This window comes from Misgurnus anguillicaudatus, chromosome 3, assembly GCF_027580225.2.
Source record: "Misgurnus anguillicaudatus chromosome 3, ASM2758022v2, whole genome shotgun sequence".
In the NCBI taxonomy this organism is placed as follows: domain Eukaryota; kingdom Metazoa; phylum Chordata; class Actinopteri; order Cypriniformes; family Cobitidae; genus Misgurnus; species Misgurnus anguillicaudatus.
Genome location: NC_073339.2, coordinates 16,800,758 through 16,820,517, shown reverse-complemented (window position 1 = coordinate 16,820,517; position 19,760 = coordinate 16,800,758). Strand labels below are relative to the sequence as shown.

General features: G+C 41.6%; 1 protein-coding gene across 1 annotated transcript in view; it reads left to right on the top strand.

Moving 5' to 3' along the window:
* The first annotated feature begins 1,399 nt into the window (after positions 1–1,399).
* The window catches only part of LOC129444309 (uncharacterized), a 47,757-nt gene continuing 29,396 nt past the window's right edge, over positions 1,400–19,760 (top strand). Inside the window, exon 1 of the mRNA XM_055204918.2 lies at positions 1,400–3,610. Within this exon, the coding sequence (XP_055060893.2) occupies positions 3,505–3,610 (106 nt within the window). The 5' untranslated portion in view covers positions 1,400–3,504. The remainder of the gene's footprint in view (positions 3,611–19,760) is intronic.

The window sequence follows — 19,760 nt, the reverse complement described above, 5'->3', positions numbered from 1 at the left end:
AGCTTGACCAGTTTTGCCAGGCTGGGAGGACCATCTTAAACCAGCTACTGCCACCTTAAACCAGCTACCAGCTTATGCTGGTCTTAGCTGGAATTTTCCGTAGGGTTTCCATGAGAGGCAGCTCCATGAGAGTTTTTTTCTCACTGGATGACTGAGGCTCAAATTTCATTTTACACTGCGTTTTTCATTTTCATAACTCTGGACACAAATGAAGACACTGTCACTATAAAATTTGCAGAAAAAATTAAGCTCAAATACTGTAGGCCTGTGTAATGTTTAGATATAAACTAACAGCACCTTAAAGGGACACTCTTTTTTTGAAAATATGCTCATTTTCCAGCTCCCCTGAGTTAAACATTTGATATTTACCGTTTTGGAATCCATTCAACTGATCTCCGGGTTTGGCGCTACCACTTTTAGTATAGTTTAGCACAATCCATAGAATCTGATTAGACCATTAGCATCACGCTCAAAATTAACCAAAGAGTTTTGATAATTTTCCTATTTAAAACTTGACTCTTCTGTATTTACATCGTGTACTAAGACCGACGGAAATTTAAAAGTTTCGATTTTCTTGGCAGACATGGCTAGGAACTATATTCTCATTCTAATGTCAGTATAGTAATAATCAAGAATTTTGCTGCCGTAACATGGCTGCAGGAGGCGCAATGATATTACGTAGTGCCCGAAAATGGTCCACTGCTATTGAAAGATGCTATTTTTGGCTTCTGCGTATATCATACCACCAGAACAGCATTGTTTCCTGTCATTTACATTCTTTACATTTTCACATTCTTTACATTTAAATTTTTTCTTTAAATCATGCTCTGCAGTTTTTGGTAACTGACAATGTTCGCAAAGTCATGTGCTTCCGTATAAAATGACGTGTGCTATTTAATTTACTGTGTCATATTCCTAATACCTATTCATAATAGTCTCTTTCCTGTTCCTCCAGCTCTTTTTTCACTCAGTGTCCTGCTTTAAATTATAAAGTCACACTGTGCCATTCTTTAATAATTTTTTTTCTATACAATGTCCTATCTTTATGAGCTTGATGTTTTTGTCTTTATTTTCTTTCTTCAGCACTTGGTTTACAATTTTTCCCACCCCATTTTCCTCTTTATGCCTATGTGCAAACCAAAAATTGGAGGTAGAGACTGTATTCCCCGATCCTGGATCTTTACCTTTGGTTTAATTGTAGCAGCCTTAACCACACCATGAAGAAACATTCAGAAACCTTCTTGTGTAATAAATGACAGGTTCAATTAAGTTTGAGTGTATTCTCTCTCCAGTACAGTAGGAGTCGCTCTTCTGCTCGTAGTCCTCCGATAAACCCACTAAAGAAAGAAAGGGAAAAAAGAAAGGAAGAAAGAAGGAGCTATCGTGTAAATGATATTTATACACAAATTGACACAGGGATAGGGAGGTCATTGTACGCAGATGATGGTGCAATATGGAAAAGGGGAAGAAATGAAAAATTTGTAGTAAAATGTCTACAGGGGGCAGTAAATAAGGTAGAAAAGTGGGCGAATGAGTGGGGTTTCCGGTTCTCAATTGCAAAAACGCAGGTCATTTGTTTTTCTAAAAGGAGAAAAGATAGTAGAGTTAGTATAAAAATGTATGGTCATGAATTGGAACAAGTTAAAATGGTAAGGTTTTTAGGTATGTGGATGGACTCTAAATTAACATTTGATTTTCACATTAAAAAGCTAATAGATAAATGTAAAAAAGGAGTTAATGTAATGAGATGTTTGGCCGGGGTTGAGTGGGGTACGAGTAGACAGTCTTTAAGAAGAATATACAGTTCATTAATAAGACCGGCAATAGATTATGGGTGTCTGGTATACTGTTCTGCATCAGAAACATGGCTCAAAAAAATTGAGGTAATTCAGACTCAAGCTCTAAGGATTAGCTGCGGAGCATTTAGAACATCTCCAGTACCGTCTATTCAAGTAGAGATGGGAGAAATGCCACTAGAAGCTCGTAGGAGAAAGTTAAGAATGAGATACTGGATTAATGTTAAAGGACATGATGAAAGACATCCAGTTAAAAAGGTACTGGAGAATTGTTGGGAGTATGAGTATAAAAGTATAAAGAGTTTTGGATGGGTAGCAAATGAGGAGGCACAGGAAATGGGAATAACAGAGATAGAGGTAGCTCCATCTGTTGTAATTTCATCTATACCCCCATGGTTATTCCCAATGCCAGAAATAGACCTATTCATACATAGTGAGATGCATAAAGATGAACTAAATTTGCCATTAAAAATAATGGTTCAACAATACATTAATCAAGCATATAGCAACATGACTCACATATTCACAGATGGATCCAAAGATCCAAAAACAGGTAGAGCAGCTGCAGCTGTTTATATTCCTCAGTACAATATCAGAATAGCAAAAAGAGTGACTGATCATATAATTGTTTTTACAACAGAACTTGTAGCCATGTTATTGGCTTTAAATTGGGTAGAAGAAAAGCAACCTAACAGTAGTGTGATATGTACAGACTCACTTTCAGTTCTGCAAAGTTTAGAAAATGGATCATCTTTAGCCAGACAAGATATTTTAAACGAAACATTACAGAAGGTATATAACATAAAGCGCTTAGGGGTAAAAGTAAGGTTTTTGTGGGTTCCAGCCCATATTGGAGTAAAGGGAAATGAGGAAGTTGATAAACTGGCAAAGGAAGCATTACAAGATCCCGAAATCAACATCAGATTGCAGCTAAGTAAAGCGGAAATAAAGGGGATAATTGGGAATGAAGTGAAAAAGAGTTGGCAGAGATTATGGGATAATGAAATAAGAGGAAGACATCTTTATAGTATACAAAGAAAAGTGGGTGTGGAAAGAACGATGATAAATAACAGGAAAAATGATGTAATAATAACAAGGTTACGTATTGGGCATTCGGCACTAAATCAAAGTCTATATAAAATAGGTAAACATGAAACAGGTAACTGTGATAAATGTGGATATCCAGAGACAGTAAAGCATGTATTACTAGAATGTATAGCATACAACAGAGAAAGAATTGAACTGGTTCAGTTACTAAAGAATGGGAATGTAAGTAGTCTTTCACTCAAGGAAATATTAGGAGAAGGAACAAATTATAAAATACGTGAGGAGTTATTAAAATATTTAAAGGATACAGAACTGGTAAAAAAGATATAGAGTTAATCATTAAATATCTTTTTTTTTTCTTTTTTTTTTTTTTTTTTATCACCAAATGTATTCAACCAAGTAGTGCTCCATACTCCAATCCAGTAGGTGGCGGTAAATGCACCTTAAGTTGGTTTGCCACCCGCCATTTAAACAACAAAAGAAGAAGAAGAAGAAGAAGGAGCTATCGTGAGATGTGTATCATCGGTGTTTTTCTCTCTCTTGTATGTTTTATTGATTGTAAAAAGAGTCTTGTGTCTGTGTATTTTAAACGTCCACAGAGTCTCAGGATTCTGCATGTAACGCTGGAGAACAGCAGCAGGTCTGGCAGACCGAACTGAAGATGTGTTCAGTCAAACTGGAGGACTGCATGGTGGAGATAAAAACAGAAGCCACACCAGATGAATATGAAGACAATCATAATGATAGTCATGACTTTATTCCGTCAGGTATGTGTCCTCAATAATAGTTGTTTTTACAATTTAACTGTCATGTGATCACATGTTTTATAATGCATGTAGGCTTTAGAAAAGACACAAAAAGTGAATGAAAATGTCCACTTGACTCCCCTCCATAAAATGTGACCCCGTCTGTGTAAAGGTATTTTTAGGGCCCGAGCACACCAGGGTGTGAGGACCCTATTGTTTTTGCTCCGTTTATTATTAGGGCCCGAGCACACCAGGGTGTGAGGACCCTATTGTTTTTGCTCCGTTTATTATTATTATTATTTTTCTTCTTCTTCTTCTTCTTCTTCTTCTTCTTCTTCTTCTTCTCCGAAATGGATCGCAATTTTGAGGGCCTAAACATACCCAAAAACTCATGAAAATTTGCACACGCGTCAGAAGTGACGAAAATTTACATGTAGTATAGGCGTCAGAAGTGGGCGTGTAGAAATGGCTCGATAGCGCCACCTGCAAAATTTCAAGAGAACAGCCCCCCCACTACGAAAAACGTACAGATACGAAATTTGGTAGGATCATCTAGCACCCCAAGACCTACAAAAAAGTCTCTTGGAGCGAAGCTCTAAACCCCACAGGAAGTCGGCCATTTTGAATTGTTTCTGTCATTTTTTGACATTTCCAAGCGTCGTACTTTAACGAACTCCTCCTAGCGATTTAATCCGATCATTATCATATTTGGTCAGTCTCATCTAAAGGCCTTTGCGATGCTAAATTGCGGAGATCTTGACTTTTCGTTGGAGGGTGTGTCCGTGGCGGCCTGACAAAGTTCGGCATTTTCGCCATGAAACAGGAAGTTGTTATAACTAAGGCATACAATGTCCAATCTGCCCCACGCTTCACATGTTTGATAAGGGTCTTGAAGTGAACACATTTTAATGCCAATATTCAGCTTCAGTCATAGCGCCACCTAGAGGTAGCAGGAAATGCCATGTTTTACGCTGTGATTTACTGCTCTTAGAGATTTAATCAAATCATCATCATATTTGGTCAGACTGATGTTAAGCCCTTTGCCGTGATAAACTGTGAAGATCTTGACTTTTCGTTGAAGGGCGTGTCCGTGGCAGCCTGGCAAAGTGTGATATTTTGCCATGAAACAGGAAGCTGTTGTAATTCAGACATTCATTGTTCGATCTGCCCCAGACTTCACACGTTTGTTAAGGGTCCTGGCCTGAACACGTCAATATAATAATAATCATGTACAGTCATAGCGCCACCTGCTGCACACAGGTGGTGTGGCACATACATTTTCCTTTGAATATCCACCTATATTTACCCACTTTAATTCATATCCCCCTGGTTCACTGCTTTCCTAATGCCATAGGGTAGTGGTGCACATGTGTGCGAGGGCCCTTCCATCGCTGCTTGCAGCTTTAATTATTATTATTTTTCTTCTTCTTCTTCTTCTTCTTCTTCTTCTTCTTCTTCTCCGAAATGGATCGCATTTTTGAGTGCCTAAACATACCCGAAAACTCATGAAAATTTGCACACGCGTCAGAAGTGGCGAAAATTTACATGTAGTATAGGCGTCAGAAGTGGGCGTGTAGAAATGGCTCGATAGCGCCACCTGCAAAATTTCAAGAGAACAGCCCCCCCACTACGAAAAATGTAGAGATACGAAATTTGGTAGGATCATCTAGCACCCCAAGACCTACAAAAAAGTCTCTTGGAGCTAAGCTCTAAACCTCACACGAAGTCGGCCATTTTGAATTTTCTCTGTCATTTTTTGACATTTCCAAGCGTCGTACTTTAACGAACTCCTCCTAGCGATTTAATCCGATCATTATCATATTTGGTCAGTCTCATCTAAAGGCCTTTGCGATGCTAAATTGCGAAGATCTTGAGTTTTCGTTGGAGGGTGTGTCCGTGGCGGCCTGACAAAGTTCGGCATTTTCGCCATGAAACAGGAAGTTGTTATAACTAAGGCATACGATGTCAAATCTGCCCCTTGCTTCACATGTTTGATAAGGGTCTTGGCCTGAACACATTTCAATGCCAATATTCAGCTTCAGTCATAGCGCCACCTAGAGGCAGCAGGAAATGCCATGTTTTATGCTGTGATTTACTGCTCTTAGAGATTTCATCAAATCATCATCATATTTGATCAGACTGATGTTAAGCCCTTTGCGGTGATAAATAGCGAAGATCTTGACTTTTCGTTGAAGGGCGTGTCCGTGGCAGCCTGGCAAAGTGTGATGTTTCGCCATGAAACATGAAGCTGTTGTAATTCATACATACATGGTCCGATCTGCCCCTGACTTCACACGTTTTATAAGGGTCCCGGCCTGAACACGTCAATATAACAATAATCAGGTACAGTCACAGCGCCACCTACTGCACACAGGCGTTGTGGCACATCAAATTTCCTTTGAATATCCACCTATATTTACCCACTTTAATTCTTATCCCCCTGGTTCACTGCTTTACTAATTCCATAGGGTGGCGGTGCACATGGGTGCGAGGGCCCTTCCATCGCTGCTTGCAGCTTTAATTAGGGCCCGAGCACACAAGTGTGAGGACCCTATTGTTTTTGCTCCGTTTATTATTAGGGCCCGAGCACACCAGGGTGTGAGGACCCTATTGTTTTTGCTCCGTTTATTATTATTAGGGCCCGAGCACACCGGGGTGCGAGGACCCTATTGTTTTTGCTCAGTTTATTATTATTATTATTATTATTATTATTATTATTATTATTTATTCTTCTTCTTCTCCAAAGTGAATCGCATTTTTGAGGGGCGAAACATGCTCGAAAACTCATAAAATTTTGCACACATGTCAGAAGTGGCGAAAATTTACATGTGGTATAGGCGCCAGAAGTGGGCGTGTAGAAATGGCTCGATAGCGCCACCTGCAAAATTTCAAGAGAACAGCCCCCCCGCTACGAAAAACGTACAGATACGAAATTTGGTAGGATGATCTATTACCCCAAGACCTAAAAAAAAGTCCCTTGGAGCGAAGCTCTAAACCCAACAGGAAGTCCGCCATTTTTAATTTTTGCCTTGATTTTTGTGCAAATTTGGTCATTTCCAGGCTTCATACTTTAACGAACTCCTCCTACAGATTTAATCCGATCATTGTCATATTTGGACAATCTCATCTAAAGTCCTTTGCGATGTTAAATTGCGGAGATCTTGACTTTTCGTCAGAGAGTGTGTCCGTGGCGGCCTGACAAATTTCTGCATTTTCGCCATGAAACAGGAAGTGGCTCTAACTCAGGCATACAATGTCCAATCTGCCCCACGCTTCATACGTTTGATAAGGGTCTTGGCCTGAACACATTTCAATGCCAATATTCAGCTTCAGTCATAGCGCCACCTAGAGGTAGCAGGAAATGCCATGTTTTACGCTGTGATTTACTGCTCTTAGAGATTTAATCAAATCATCATCATATCTGGTCAGACTGATCTTAAGCCATTTGCAATGATAAATTGCGAAGATCTTGACTTTTCGTTGGAGGGCGTGTCCATGGCGGCCTGACAAAGAGTGATGTTTCGCCATGAAACAGAAAGCTGTTGTAATTCAGGCATACATTGTCCGATCTGCCCCCGACTTCACACGTTTCATAAGGGTCCCGGCCTGAACACATCAACATGGCATAATTCAGTATCAGTCATAGCGCCACCTAGAGGCAGCAGGAAATACCACCTTTTATGCTGTGACTTACGGCTCTTAGAGATTTCACCATATCAACATCATATTTCATCAGTCTAATGTCAAGACCTTGTGTGATGATCAATAGCAACGACCTTGACTTTTCGTTAAAGGGCGTGTCCGTTGCGGCCTCGCAAAGTATCGCTAAATGAATCCCATTTTTGACAGCCTAAACGAGCTCAAAAAGTCATGAAACGTTGCACACGTGTCAAAAGTGGCGAATATTTTCATGTGATATAGGCTTCAGAACTTGGGGTGTTAAAATGGCTCTATAGCGCCACCTACAAAAATTCAATAGAGCAGCCCCCCCGCTACGTTAATCGCACAGATACGAAATGCAGTAGGATCATGTATCACCCCAAGACCTACAAAAAAGTCTCTTGGAGCAAAGCTCTAAACCTCACAGGAAGTCAGCCATTTTGAATTTTCTCTGTAATTTGAGTGCAACTTTTGCCATTTCTGGCCTTCGTATTTTAACAAACTCCTCCTATAAATTTAATCAGATAATCATCATATTTGGTGAGTGTCATCTAAAGGGCTTTGCAATGCTAAATTGCGGAGATCTTGACATTTCAATGGAGGGTGTGTATGTGGCGGCTTGCAAAATTTCTGTGTTTCTCAATGAAACAGGAAGTTGTTCTAACTCAGGTTTAAAATGTCCAACCTGACCCACACTTCACAAGTTTGATAATTGTCCTGTCCTGAACACATCAACATGTCAATATTCAGTAAAAGTTATAGCGCCACCTGCTGGAAGCAGGAAATGACATGTTTTACACTGTGATTTACGGCTCATTGAAATGTATTCAGATCATCATCATATTTGGTCAGTCTGAACTTAGGGACTTCACAATGATAAATTGTGAAGATCTTGACATTTCGTTAAAGGGGCGTGTCCGTTGTGGCCTGTCAAAGTTTGATTTTTCGCCATGAGAAAGGTGTTGTAACTCAGACATGCAATGTCCGACCTGTCACAGACATCATACGTTTGACAAGGGTCCTGGCCTCAACACATCAATGTTACAACAATCAATTACAATCATAGCGCCACCTGCTGCATGAAGGAGTAGTGGCACTTCAAAGTTCCTTTGAATATCCACCTATATGTATCCACGGAAATTTCAATCCCCCTGGTTTATTGCTTTACTAAGGCCATAGAGTGGCGGTGCACATGAGTGCGAGGGCCCTTCCATCACTGCTTGCAGTTTTAATTATTATTTTTCTTCTTCTTCTTCTTCTTCTTCTTCTTCTTCTTCTCCGAAATGGATCGCATTTTTGAGGGCCTAAACATACCCGAAAACTCATGAAAATTTGCACACGCGTCAGAAGTGGCGAAAATTTACATGTAGTATAGGCGTCAGAAGTGAGCGTGTAAAAATGGCTCGATAGCGCCACCTGCAAAATTTCAAGAGAACAGCCCCCCCACTACGAAAAACGTACAGATACGAAATTTGGTAGGATCATCTATCACTCCAAGACCTACAAAAAAGTCTCTTGGAGCGAACCTCTAAACCCCACAGGAAGTCGGCCATTTTGAATTTTCTCTGTCATTTTTGGACATTTCCAAGCGTCGTACTTTAACGAACTCCTCCTAGAGATTTACTCTGATCATCATCATATTTGGTCAGTATCATCTAAAGGCCTTTGCGATGCTAAATTGCGGAGCTTTTGACTTTTCGTTGGAGGGCGTGTCCTTGGCGGCCTGGGAAAGTTTGATGTTTCGCCATGAAACAGGAAGCTGATGTAATTCAGGCATACATTGACCGATCTGCCCCTGACTTCACACGTTTGATAAGGGTCCAGGCCTGAACACATCAACATGGCATAATTCAGTAACACTCATAGCGCCACCTAGAGGCAGCAGGAAATACCATGTTTTACGCTGTGTCTTACTGCTCTTAGAGATTTAAACATATCAACATCATATTTCACCAGTGTAATCTCAAGACCTTATGTGATGATAAAGAGCAACGGCCTTGACTTTTCATTAAAGGGCGTGTCCGTGGCAGCCTCGCAAAGTATCGCTAAATGAATAGCATTTTTGACAGGCTAAACAAGCTCAAAAAGTCATAAAACGTTGCACACACGTCAGAAGTGGCAAAAATTTACACGTGGCATAGACGCCAGAAGTGGGCGTGTAGAAATGGCTCAATAGCGCCACCTGCAAAATTTCAAGAGAACAGCCCCCCCACTACGAAAAACCTACAGATACGAAATTTGGTAGGGTCATCTATCACCCCAAGACCTACCAAAAAGTCTCTTGGAGCGAAGCTCTAAACCCCACAGGAAGTCGTCCATTTTGAATTTTTGCTGTAATTTATGTGCAAATTTTGTCATTTCCAGGCTTCGTACTTTAACAAACTCCTCCTAGAGATTTTAATAGATCGTCATCATATTTGGTCAATCTCATCTAAAGGCCTTTGCGATGTTAAATTGCGGAGCTTTTGACTTTTCGTTGGAGGGTGTGTCCGTGGCGACCTGCCAAATATCAGCGTTTTCGCCATGAAACAGGACGTTTTTATAACTAAGGCATACAATGTCCAATCTGCCCCACACTTCACATGTTTGATAAGGGTCTTGACCTGAACACATTTCAATGCCAATATTCAGCTTCAGTCCTAGCGCCACCTAAAGGTAGCAGGAAATGCCTTGTTTTACACTGTGATTTACTGTTCTCAGAGATTTAATCAAATCATTATCATATCAGGTGAGACTGATCTTAAGCCCTTTGCGATGAAAAATTACGAAGATCTTGACTTTTCGTTGAAGGGCGTGTCCGTGGCGGCCTGGCAAAGAGTGATGTTTCGCCATGAAACAGGAATCTGTTGCAATTCAGGCATACATTATCCGATCTGCCCTATACTTCACACTTTTGATAAGGGTCCCGGCCTGAACACATTAATATAACAACAATCAGTTACAGTCACAGCGCCACCTGCTGCACACAGGCGGTGTGGCACATCAGTTTCCCTTTGAATATCCACCTATATTTGCCCACTATAATTAAGATCCCCCTGGTTAACTGCTTTACTAATAGCATAGGGTAGCGGTGCACATGCGTGCGAGGGCCCTTCCATCGCTGCTTGCAGCTTTAATTAGGGCCCGAGCACACCAGGGTGTGAGGACCCTATTGTTTTTGCTCCGTTTATTATTATTATTATTTTTCTTCTTCTTCTTCTTCTTCTTCTTCTTCTTCTTCTCCGAAATGGATCGCATTTTTGAGGGCCTAAACATACCCAAAAACTCATGAAAATTTGCACACGCGTCAGAAGTGGCGAAAATTTACATGTAGTATAGGCGTCAGAAGTGGGCGTGTAAAAATGGCTCGATAGCGCCACCTGCAAAATTTCAAGAGAACAGCCCCCCCACTACGAAAAACGTACAGATACGAAATTTGGTAGGATCATCTATCACTCCAAGACCTACAAAAAAGTCTCTTGGAGCGAACCTCTAAACCCCACAGGAAGTCGGCCATTTTGAATTTTCTCTGTCATTTTTGGACATTTCCAAGCGTCGTACTTTAACGAACTCCTCCTAGAGATTTACTCTGATCATCATCATATTTGGTCAGTATCATCTAAAGGCCTTTGCGATGCTAAATTGCGGAGCTTTTGACTTTTCGTTGGAGGGCGTGTCCTTGGCGGCCTGGGAAAGTTTGATGTTTCGCCATGAAACAGGAAGCTGATGTAATTCAGGCATACGTTGTCCGATCTGCCCTTGACTTCACACGTTTGATAAGGGTCCAGGCCTGAACACATCAACATGGCATAATTCAGTAACACTCATAGCGCCACCTAGAGGCAGCAGGAAATACCATGTTTTATGCTGTGTCTTACTGCTCTTAGAGATTTAAACATATCAACATCATATTTCACCAGTGTAATCTCAAGACCTTGTGTGATGATAAAGAGCAACGGCCTTGACTTTTCATTAAAGGGCGTGTCCGTGGCAGCCTCGCAAAGTATCGCTAAATGAATCGCATTTTTGACAGGCTAAACAAGCTCAAAAAGTCATAAAACGTTGCACACACGTCAGAAGTGGCAAAAATTTACACGTGGCATAGGCGCCAGAAGTGGGCGTGTAGAAATGGCTCAATAGCGCCACCTGCAAAATTTCAAGAGAACAGCCCCCCCCACTACGAAAAACCTACAGATACGAAATTTGGTAGGGTCATCTATCACCCCAAGACCTACCAAAAAGTCTCTTTTAGCGAAGCTCTAAACCCCACAGGAAGTCGTTCATTTTGAATTTTTGCTGTAATTTATGTGCAAATTTTGTCATTTCCAGGCTTCGTACTTTAACGAACTTCTCCTAGAGATTTTAATAGATCGTCATCATATTTGGTCAATCTCATCTAAAGGCCTTTGCGATGTTAAATTGCGGAGCTTTTGACTTTTCGTTGGAGGGTGTGTCCGTGGCGACCTGCCAAATATCAGCGTTTTCGCCATGAAACAGGACGTTTTTATAACTAAGGCATACAATGTCCAATCTGCCACACACTTCACATGTTTGATAAGGGTCTTGGCCTGAACACATTTCAATGCCAATATTCAGCTTCAGTCCTAGCGCCACCTAAAGGTAGCAGGAAATGCCTTGTTTTACACTGTGATTTACTGTTCTCAGAGATTTAATCAAATCATTATCAAATCAGGTGAGACTGATCTTAAGCCCTTTGCGATGAAAAATTACGAAGATCTTGACTTTTCGTTGAAGGGCGTGTCCGTGACGGCCTGGCAAAGAGTGATGTTTCGCCATGAAACAGGAATCTGTTGCAATTCAGGCATACATTATCCGATCTGCCCTATACTTCACACTTTTGATAAGGGTCCCGGCCTGAACACATTGATATAACAACAATCAGTTACAGTAACAGCGCCACCTGCTGCACACAGGCGGTGTGGCACATCAGTTTCCCTTTGAATATCCACCTATATTTGCCCACTATAGTTAAGATCCCCCTGGTTAACTGCTTTACTAATAGCATAGGGTAGCGGTGCACATGCGTGCGAGGGCCCTTCCATCGCTGCTTGCAGCTTTAATTAGGGCCCGAGCACCGAGGAGCAGGCCAGAATGGCCTGCACCGAAAGGTGCGAAGCCCTATTGTTTTTGCTCGGATTTATTTTTTTTTTTTTTATTTTTATTTTGTTTTTTATTATTTTTATTTTTTTTAACACTTTTGGGCATTTTGGGTGCCTAAACATACTCGAAAACTCTTGAAATTTGGCACAGACGTCAAAGTCGTCCGTCATTGCGAACGGGCAAAGGCTGGAACACGGGCGTGGCAAAGGAGCTCTGTAGCGCCCCCTGTAATGCAAAAAAAACCATTGATGCACAGATCGTGCAAACATGTACGCACATGTACGAGAGTTGGTACGCATATAGATCACATCGACCCGAACAACTTTCGCCCTCTAACATTTAAGCTCCGCCCAACAGGAAATCAGCTATTTTGGATCGTTTAAAAAATGCATGCGTTGAACTTTTGAATACTCCTCCTTGAGGAATCATGCGATTGACACCAAAAGTGGTGAACATGATGTCAAGACATTGGACTTGCTAAATTGCGAAGGGATTTTTGATATCTCGAACGGTTCTGCCATGGCGAGCCGACAAAGTCGTGGCGAAATCAGAGAAACAGGAAGTGTCTAATATCTAAGGCAAAAAATGTCTTATTGTAATGACACGCGGGGTGTTTGTTCGTCTGAAGATTCCGATCGCATCGATGTGCCTATTGTAAGTCTCGGGTATAGCGCCACCACCAGGCACCAGGAAGTGTGTCAGTCACAAAGCTGGATTTTTTTGAAAGTTCCATGCAATGTTCTTTTAAATACTCCTTCTAGGATTTTCATATGATTGACACCAAAAGTGGTCACCATGATGCCGAGACATTGTAGATAATAAATTGCGAAGGGATTTTTGATATCTCAAACGGTATTCCCATGGCAACGCGTCAAACTTTACTTTCATTTTAAAGGCATATTTAAGCCTTTCAGTTTTATACAGTTAACTTTTAAATACTCCTTCTAGGATTTTCATGCGACTGACACGAGAAGTGGTCAACATGATGCCGAGACATTGTAGATGATAAATTGCGAAGGGATTTTTGATATCTCAAACGCTGTTCCCATGGCAACCTGTCAAACTTTACTTTCATTTTAAAGGCATATTTAAGCCTTTCAGTTGCATACAGTTAACTTTTAAATACTCCTTCTAGGATTTTCATGCGATTGACACGAGAAGTGGTCAACATGATGCCGAGACATTGTAGATGATAAATTGCGAAGGAATTTTTGATATCTCGAACGCTGTTTCCATGGCAATGCATCAAACTTTACTTTAATTTCAGGCATGTTTAAGGCTCTTGGCGTGCTTAGTTGAACTTTATATTTGGCACACACATCAGAGTTTTCGGCTGTTAAGTGTTGACAAAAAGGTCAGACATAGGCGTGTCTCTTAAGTGGCTCACTAGTGCCCCTGTTTGTCTAAAATGTGGGGTTTCTTTTACCTACAGTCCCCAAATGGCTCAAAAACAACATTAAATGCCCACTGATATTTTACCCACTTGATGCCCTTTCCCACCGTGCATCGTTTTCTCGGACGCACCGTGTAGCGGTAAAAAAACGAGCGAGGGCCCGCCATTGCTGCTTGCAGCTATATTTATAATTATTTTTTTTTTTTATTATTATTTTTTTCAACACTTTTGGGCATTTTGGGGGCCTTAACATACTCGAAAACTCTTGAAATTTGGCACAGACATCAGAGTCGTCCGTGATCGCCGAAAGCCAAAGGCTGGAACACGGGCGTGGCACGGGGGCTCTGTAGCGCCCCCTGTAATGCAAAAACACACAGGAGTGCGCAGATCGGGCAAACATGTACGCACATGTACGAAAGTTGGTACACATATAGATCTCATCGACCCGAACAACTTTCGCACTCTAACCTATTAGCTCCGCCCAACAGGAAGTCGGCCATTTTGGATTGTTTAAAAAATCCATGCAGTGAACTTTTGAATACTCCTTCGAGGGAATACATGGGATTGACACCAAACGTGGTGATCATGATGTCGAGACATTGTACTTGCTAAATTGCGAAGGGATTTTTGATATCTTGAACGGTTCTGACATGGCAAGGCGACAAAGTTGTGGCGAAATCAGAGAAACAGGAAACGTCTAATATCTAAGGCAAAAAATGTCTTATAGTGATGACACGCGGGGTGTTTGTTCGTCTGAAGATTCCGATCGCATCGATGTGCCTATTGTAAGTCTCGGGTATAGCGCCACCACCAGGCGCCAGGAAGTGTGTCAGTCACAAATCTTGATTTTTTTGACAGTTCTATCCGATGTTCTTTTAAATACTCCTTCTAGGATATTCATGCGATTGACACCAAAAGTGGTCAACATGATGCCGAGACATTGTAGATGATAAATTGCGAAGGGATTTTTGATATCTCGAATGTTGTTCCTATGGCCACCCGACAAATTTTACTTTCATTTTAAAGGCTTATTTAAGCATTACAGTTGCATGCGATGTTCTTTTAAATACTCCTTCTAGGTAAATAATGTTATTGACACCAGAAGTGGTCAACATGATGCTGAGACATTGTAGATGCTAAATTGTGAAGGGATTTTTGATATCTCGAACGCTGTTCCCATGGCAACGTGTCAAGCTTTACTTTAATTTTTACACATATTTAAGACTGACAGTTACATGCTGTGAACTTTTGAATACTCCTCGTATGGGATTCATGCGATTGACACCAAAAGTGGTCAACATGATGCTGAGACATTGTAGATGCTAAATTGCGAAGGAATTTTTGACACCTCGAACGCTGTTCCCATGGCAACACGTCAAACTTTACTTTTATTTCAGGCATATTTAAGGCTCTTTGCGTGCTTAGATTAAATTTAAATTTGGCACACACATCAGAGTTGTCGGTTGTTAAGTGTTGACAAAAAGTCAGATAAAGGCGTGTCTATTTAGTGTCTCACTAACGCCCCCGTTTGTCTAAAATGTGGGGTTTCTTTTACCTACAGTACCTAGATGGATCAGTAGCAACATGAAATAGTCCACTGATATTAACCCACTTGATGCACATGCCCACCGTGCATCGTTTTCTCGGAGGCACTGTGTGGCGGTAAAATAACGTGCGAGGGCCCGCCATTGCTGCTTGCAGCTATATTTAGGGCCCGAGCACCGAGGAGCAGGCCAGAATGGCCTGCACCGAAAGGTGCGAAGCCCTATTGTTTTTGCTCGGATTATTAGGGCCCGAGCACCGAGGAGCAGGCCAGAATGGCCTGCACCGAAAGGTGCGAAGCCCTATTGTTTTTGCTCGAATTTATTATTTTTTTTTTTTTTTTATTTTTTTCAACACTTGTGCTAATTTGGGAGCCTTAACATACTCGAAAAGTCTTGAAATTTGGCACACACGTCAGAGTCGCGTGCCACTAGGCTCATGCAAAGGCTGGAATACAGGCGTGGCAAGGGAGCTCTGTAGCGCCCCCTGTAATTCAAAAACAAACATTGGGGCACAGATCGGGCAAAAATGTACGCACATGTATGAGAGTTGGTACACATATAGATCTCATCGACCCGAACAACTTTCGCCCTCTAACATTTAAGCTCCGCCCAACAGGAAGTCGGCTATTTCGGATTGTTTAAAAAATGCATGCGGTGAACTTTTGAATACTCCTTCTAGGGGATTCATGGGATTGACACCAAACGTGGTGATCATGATGTCGAGACATTGTACTTGCTAAATTGCGAAGGGATTTTTGATATCTCGAACGGTTCTGCCATGGCGAAGCGACAAAGTCATGGCGAAATCAGAGAAACAGGAAGTGTCTAATATCTAAGGCAAAAAATGTCTTATTGTGATGACACGCGGGGCGTTTGTTCGTCTGAAGATTCCGATCGCATTGATGTGCCTATTGTGAGTCTCGGGTATAGCGCCACCACCAGGCGCCAGGAAGTGTGTCAGTCACAAAGGTGGATTTTTTTGACAGTTCCATCCGATGTTCTTTTAAATACTCCTTCTAGGATATTCATTCGATTGACACCAAAAGTGGTCAACATGATGCTGAGACATTGTAGATGATAAATTGCGAAGGGATTTTTGATATCTCGAATGCTGTTCCCATGGCAACGTGTCAAACTTTACTTTCATTTTAAAGGCATATTGAAGCCTTTCAGTTCCATGCAGTGAACTTTTAAATACTCCTTCTAGAATATTCATTCGATTGACACCAGAAGTGGTCAACATGATGCTGAGACATTGGAGATGCTAAATTGCGAAGGAATTTTTGACATCTCGAACGCTGTTCCCATGGCAACGCGTCAAACTTTACTTTTATTTAAGGCTTTTTTAAGGCTCTTGGCGTGTTTGGATTAACTTTAAATTTGGCACACACATCAGAGTTGTTGGCAGTTAAGTGTTGACAAAAAGGTCAGATAAAGGCGTGTCTATTTAGTGGCTGACTAGCCACCCCCCCCCGTTTGTCTAAAATGTGGGGTTTCTTTTACCTACAGTCCCCAAATGGGTCAGTAACAACATTAAATAGCCCACTGATATTTACCCACTTGAGGCCCTTGCCCACCGTGCATCGTTTTCTCGGACGCACTGTGTAGCGGAAAAATAACGTGCGAGGGCCCGCCATCGCTGCTTGCAGCTATATTTTTTATTTTTTTTTTTTTTATTTTTTTCAACACTTGACCTAATTTGGGTCCCTTAACATACTCGAAAACTCTTGAAATTTGGCACACATGTCAGAGTCCCGTACCACTAGGCTCATGCAAAGGCTGAAACATGGGCGTGGCACAGGGGCTCTGTAGCGCCCCCTGTAATGCAAAAACAAACATTGGTGCACAGATCGGGCAAGCATGTATGCACATGTACGAAAGTTGGTACGCATATAGATCTCATCGACCCGAACAACTTTCGCCCTCTAACATTTTAGCTCCGCCCAACAGGAAGTCCGCCATTTTGGATTGTTTAAAAAATGCATGCGGTGAACTTTTGAATACTCCTCCTAGGGGATTCATGCAAATGACACCAAAAGTGGTGATCATGATGTCAAGACATTGTACTTCCTAAATTGCGAAGGGATTTTTGATATCTCGAACGGTGTTGCCATGGCGAAGCGGCAAAGTCATGGCGAAATCAGAGAAACAGGAAGTGTCTAATATCTAAGGCAAAAAATATCTTATTGTGATGCCATGCGGGGTGTTTGTTCGTCTGAAGATTCCGATCGCATTGATGCGCCTATTGTGACTCCCGGGTATAGCGCCACCACCAGGCGGCAGGAAGTGTGTCAGTTACAAAGCTGGATTTTTTTGACAGTTCCATGCAATGTTCTTTTAAATACTCCTTCTAGAAAAATCATGCAATTGACACCAAAAGTGGTCAACATGATGACGAGACATTGTAGATGATAAATTGCGAAGGGATTTTTGATATCTCGAACGCTGTTCCCATGGCAACTTGTCAAACTTTACTTTCATTTTAAAGGCATATTTAAGCCTTACAGTTTCATGCAGTGAACTTTTAAATACTCCTTCTAGGATATTCATGCGATTGACACCAAAAGTGGTCAACATGATGCTGAGACATTGTAGATGATAAATTGCGAAGGGATTTTTGATATCTCGAATGTTGTTCCTATGGCAACACGTCAAACTTTACTTTTATTTCAGGCATATTTAAGGCTCTTGGCGTGCTTAGATTAAATTTAAATTTGGCAAACACATCAGAGTTGTCGGCTGTTAAGTGTTGACAAAAAGGTCAGATAAAGGCGTGTCTATTTAGTGGCTCACTAGCGCCCCCGATTGTCTAAAATGTGGGGTTTCTTTTACCTACAGTACCTAAATAGGTCAGTGGCAACATGAAATACTCTACAGATATTTACCCACTTGATGCACTTGCCCACCGTGCATCGTTTTCCTCGAAGGCACCGTGTAGCGGTACATAAACGTGCGAGGGCCCGCCATCGCTGCTTGCAGCTATATTTATTATTATTATTTTTTTTTTTATTTTTTTTTTACGTTTCGGGGCAATTTGGGGGCCTTAACATACTCAAAAACTCTTGAAATTTTGCACAGACATCAGAGTCGTCGGCCATCAGGTCCGGGCAAAGGCCGGACCACGGGCGTGGCAAGGGAGCTCTGTAGCGCCCCCTGTAATTCAAAAACACACATTGGGGCACAGATCGGGCAAAAATGTACGCACATGTACGAGAGTTGGTACACATATAGAACTCATCGACCCAAACAACTTTCACCCTTAAACCTATTAGCTCCGCCCAACAGGAAGTCGGCCATTTGTGATTGTTTCAAAAACGCATGTGATGAACTTTTAAATACTCCTCCTAGGGGATTTATGCGATTGACACCAAACGCGGTGAACATGATGTCGAGACATTGTACTTGCTAAATTGCGAAGGGATTTTTGATATCTCGAACGGTTCTGCCATGGCGAAGCGACAAAGTCATGGCGAAATCAGAGAAACAGGAAGTGTCTAATATCTAAGGCAAAAAATGTCTTATTGTAATGATACGCAGGACGTTTGTTCGTCTGAAGATTCCGAACGCATCGATGTGCCTATTGTGACTCCCGGGTATAGCGCCACCACCAGGTGCCAGGAAGTGTGTCAGTCACAAAGGTGGATTTTTTTGACAGTTCCATCCAATGTTCTTTTAAATACTCCTTCTAGCATTTTCATGGGATTGACACCAAAAGTGGTCAACATGATGCCGAGGCATAGTAGATGATAAATTGCGAAGGGATTTTTGATATCTCCAACGCTGTTCCCATGGTAACGCGTCAAATTTTACTTTAATTTTAGGCATGTTTAAGGCTCTTGGCGTGCTTAGATTAACCTAAAACTTGGCACACACATCAGAGTTGTCGACTGTTAAGTTGTGCACAAAAAGGTCAGACATAGGCGTGTCTCTTAAGTGGCTCACCAGCGCCCCCGTTTGTCTAAAATGTGGGGTTTCTTTTACCTACAGTCCCCAAATGGGTCAATAACAACATGAAAAAGCCCACTGATATTTACCCACTTGATGCACTTGCTCACCGTGCATCGTTTTCTCGGAGGCATCGTATAGCGGTAAAATAACGTGCGAGGGCCCGCCATCGCTGCTTGCAGCTATATTTTTTTATTATTTTTTTTTTACGTTTCGGGGCAATTTGGGGGCCTTAACATACTCAAAAACTCTTGAAAATTGGCAGAGATGTCAGAGTCGTCGGCCATCAGGACCCGGCAAAGGCTGGAACTCGGGCGTGGCAAGGGAGCTCTGTAGCGCCCCCTGTAATGCAAAAACAAACATTGGGGCACAGATCGGGCAAAAATGTACGCACATATACGAGAGTTGGTACGCATATAGATCTCATCGACCCGAACAACTTTCGCCCTCTAACATTTAAGCTCCGCCCAACAGGAAGTCAGCTATTTTGGATTGTTTAAAAAATGCATGCGTTGAACTTTTGAATACT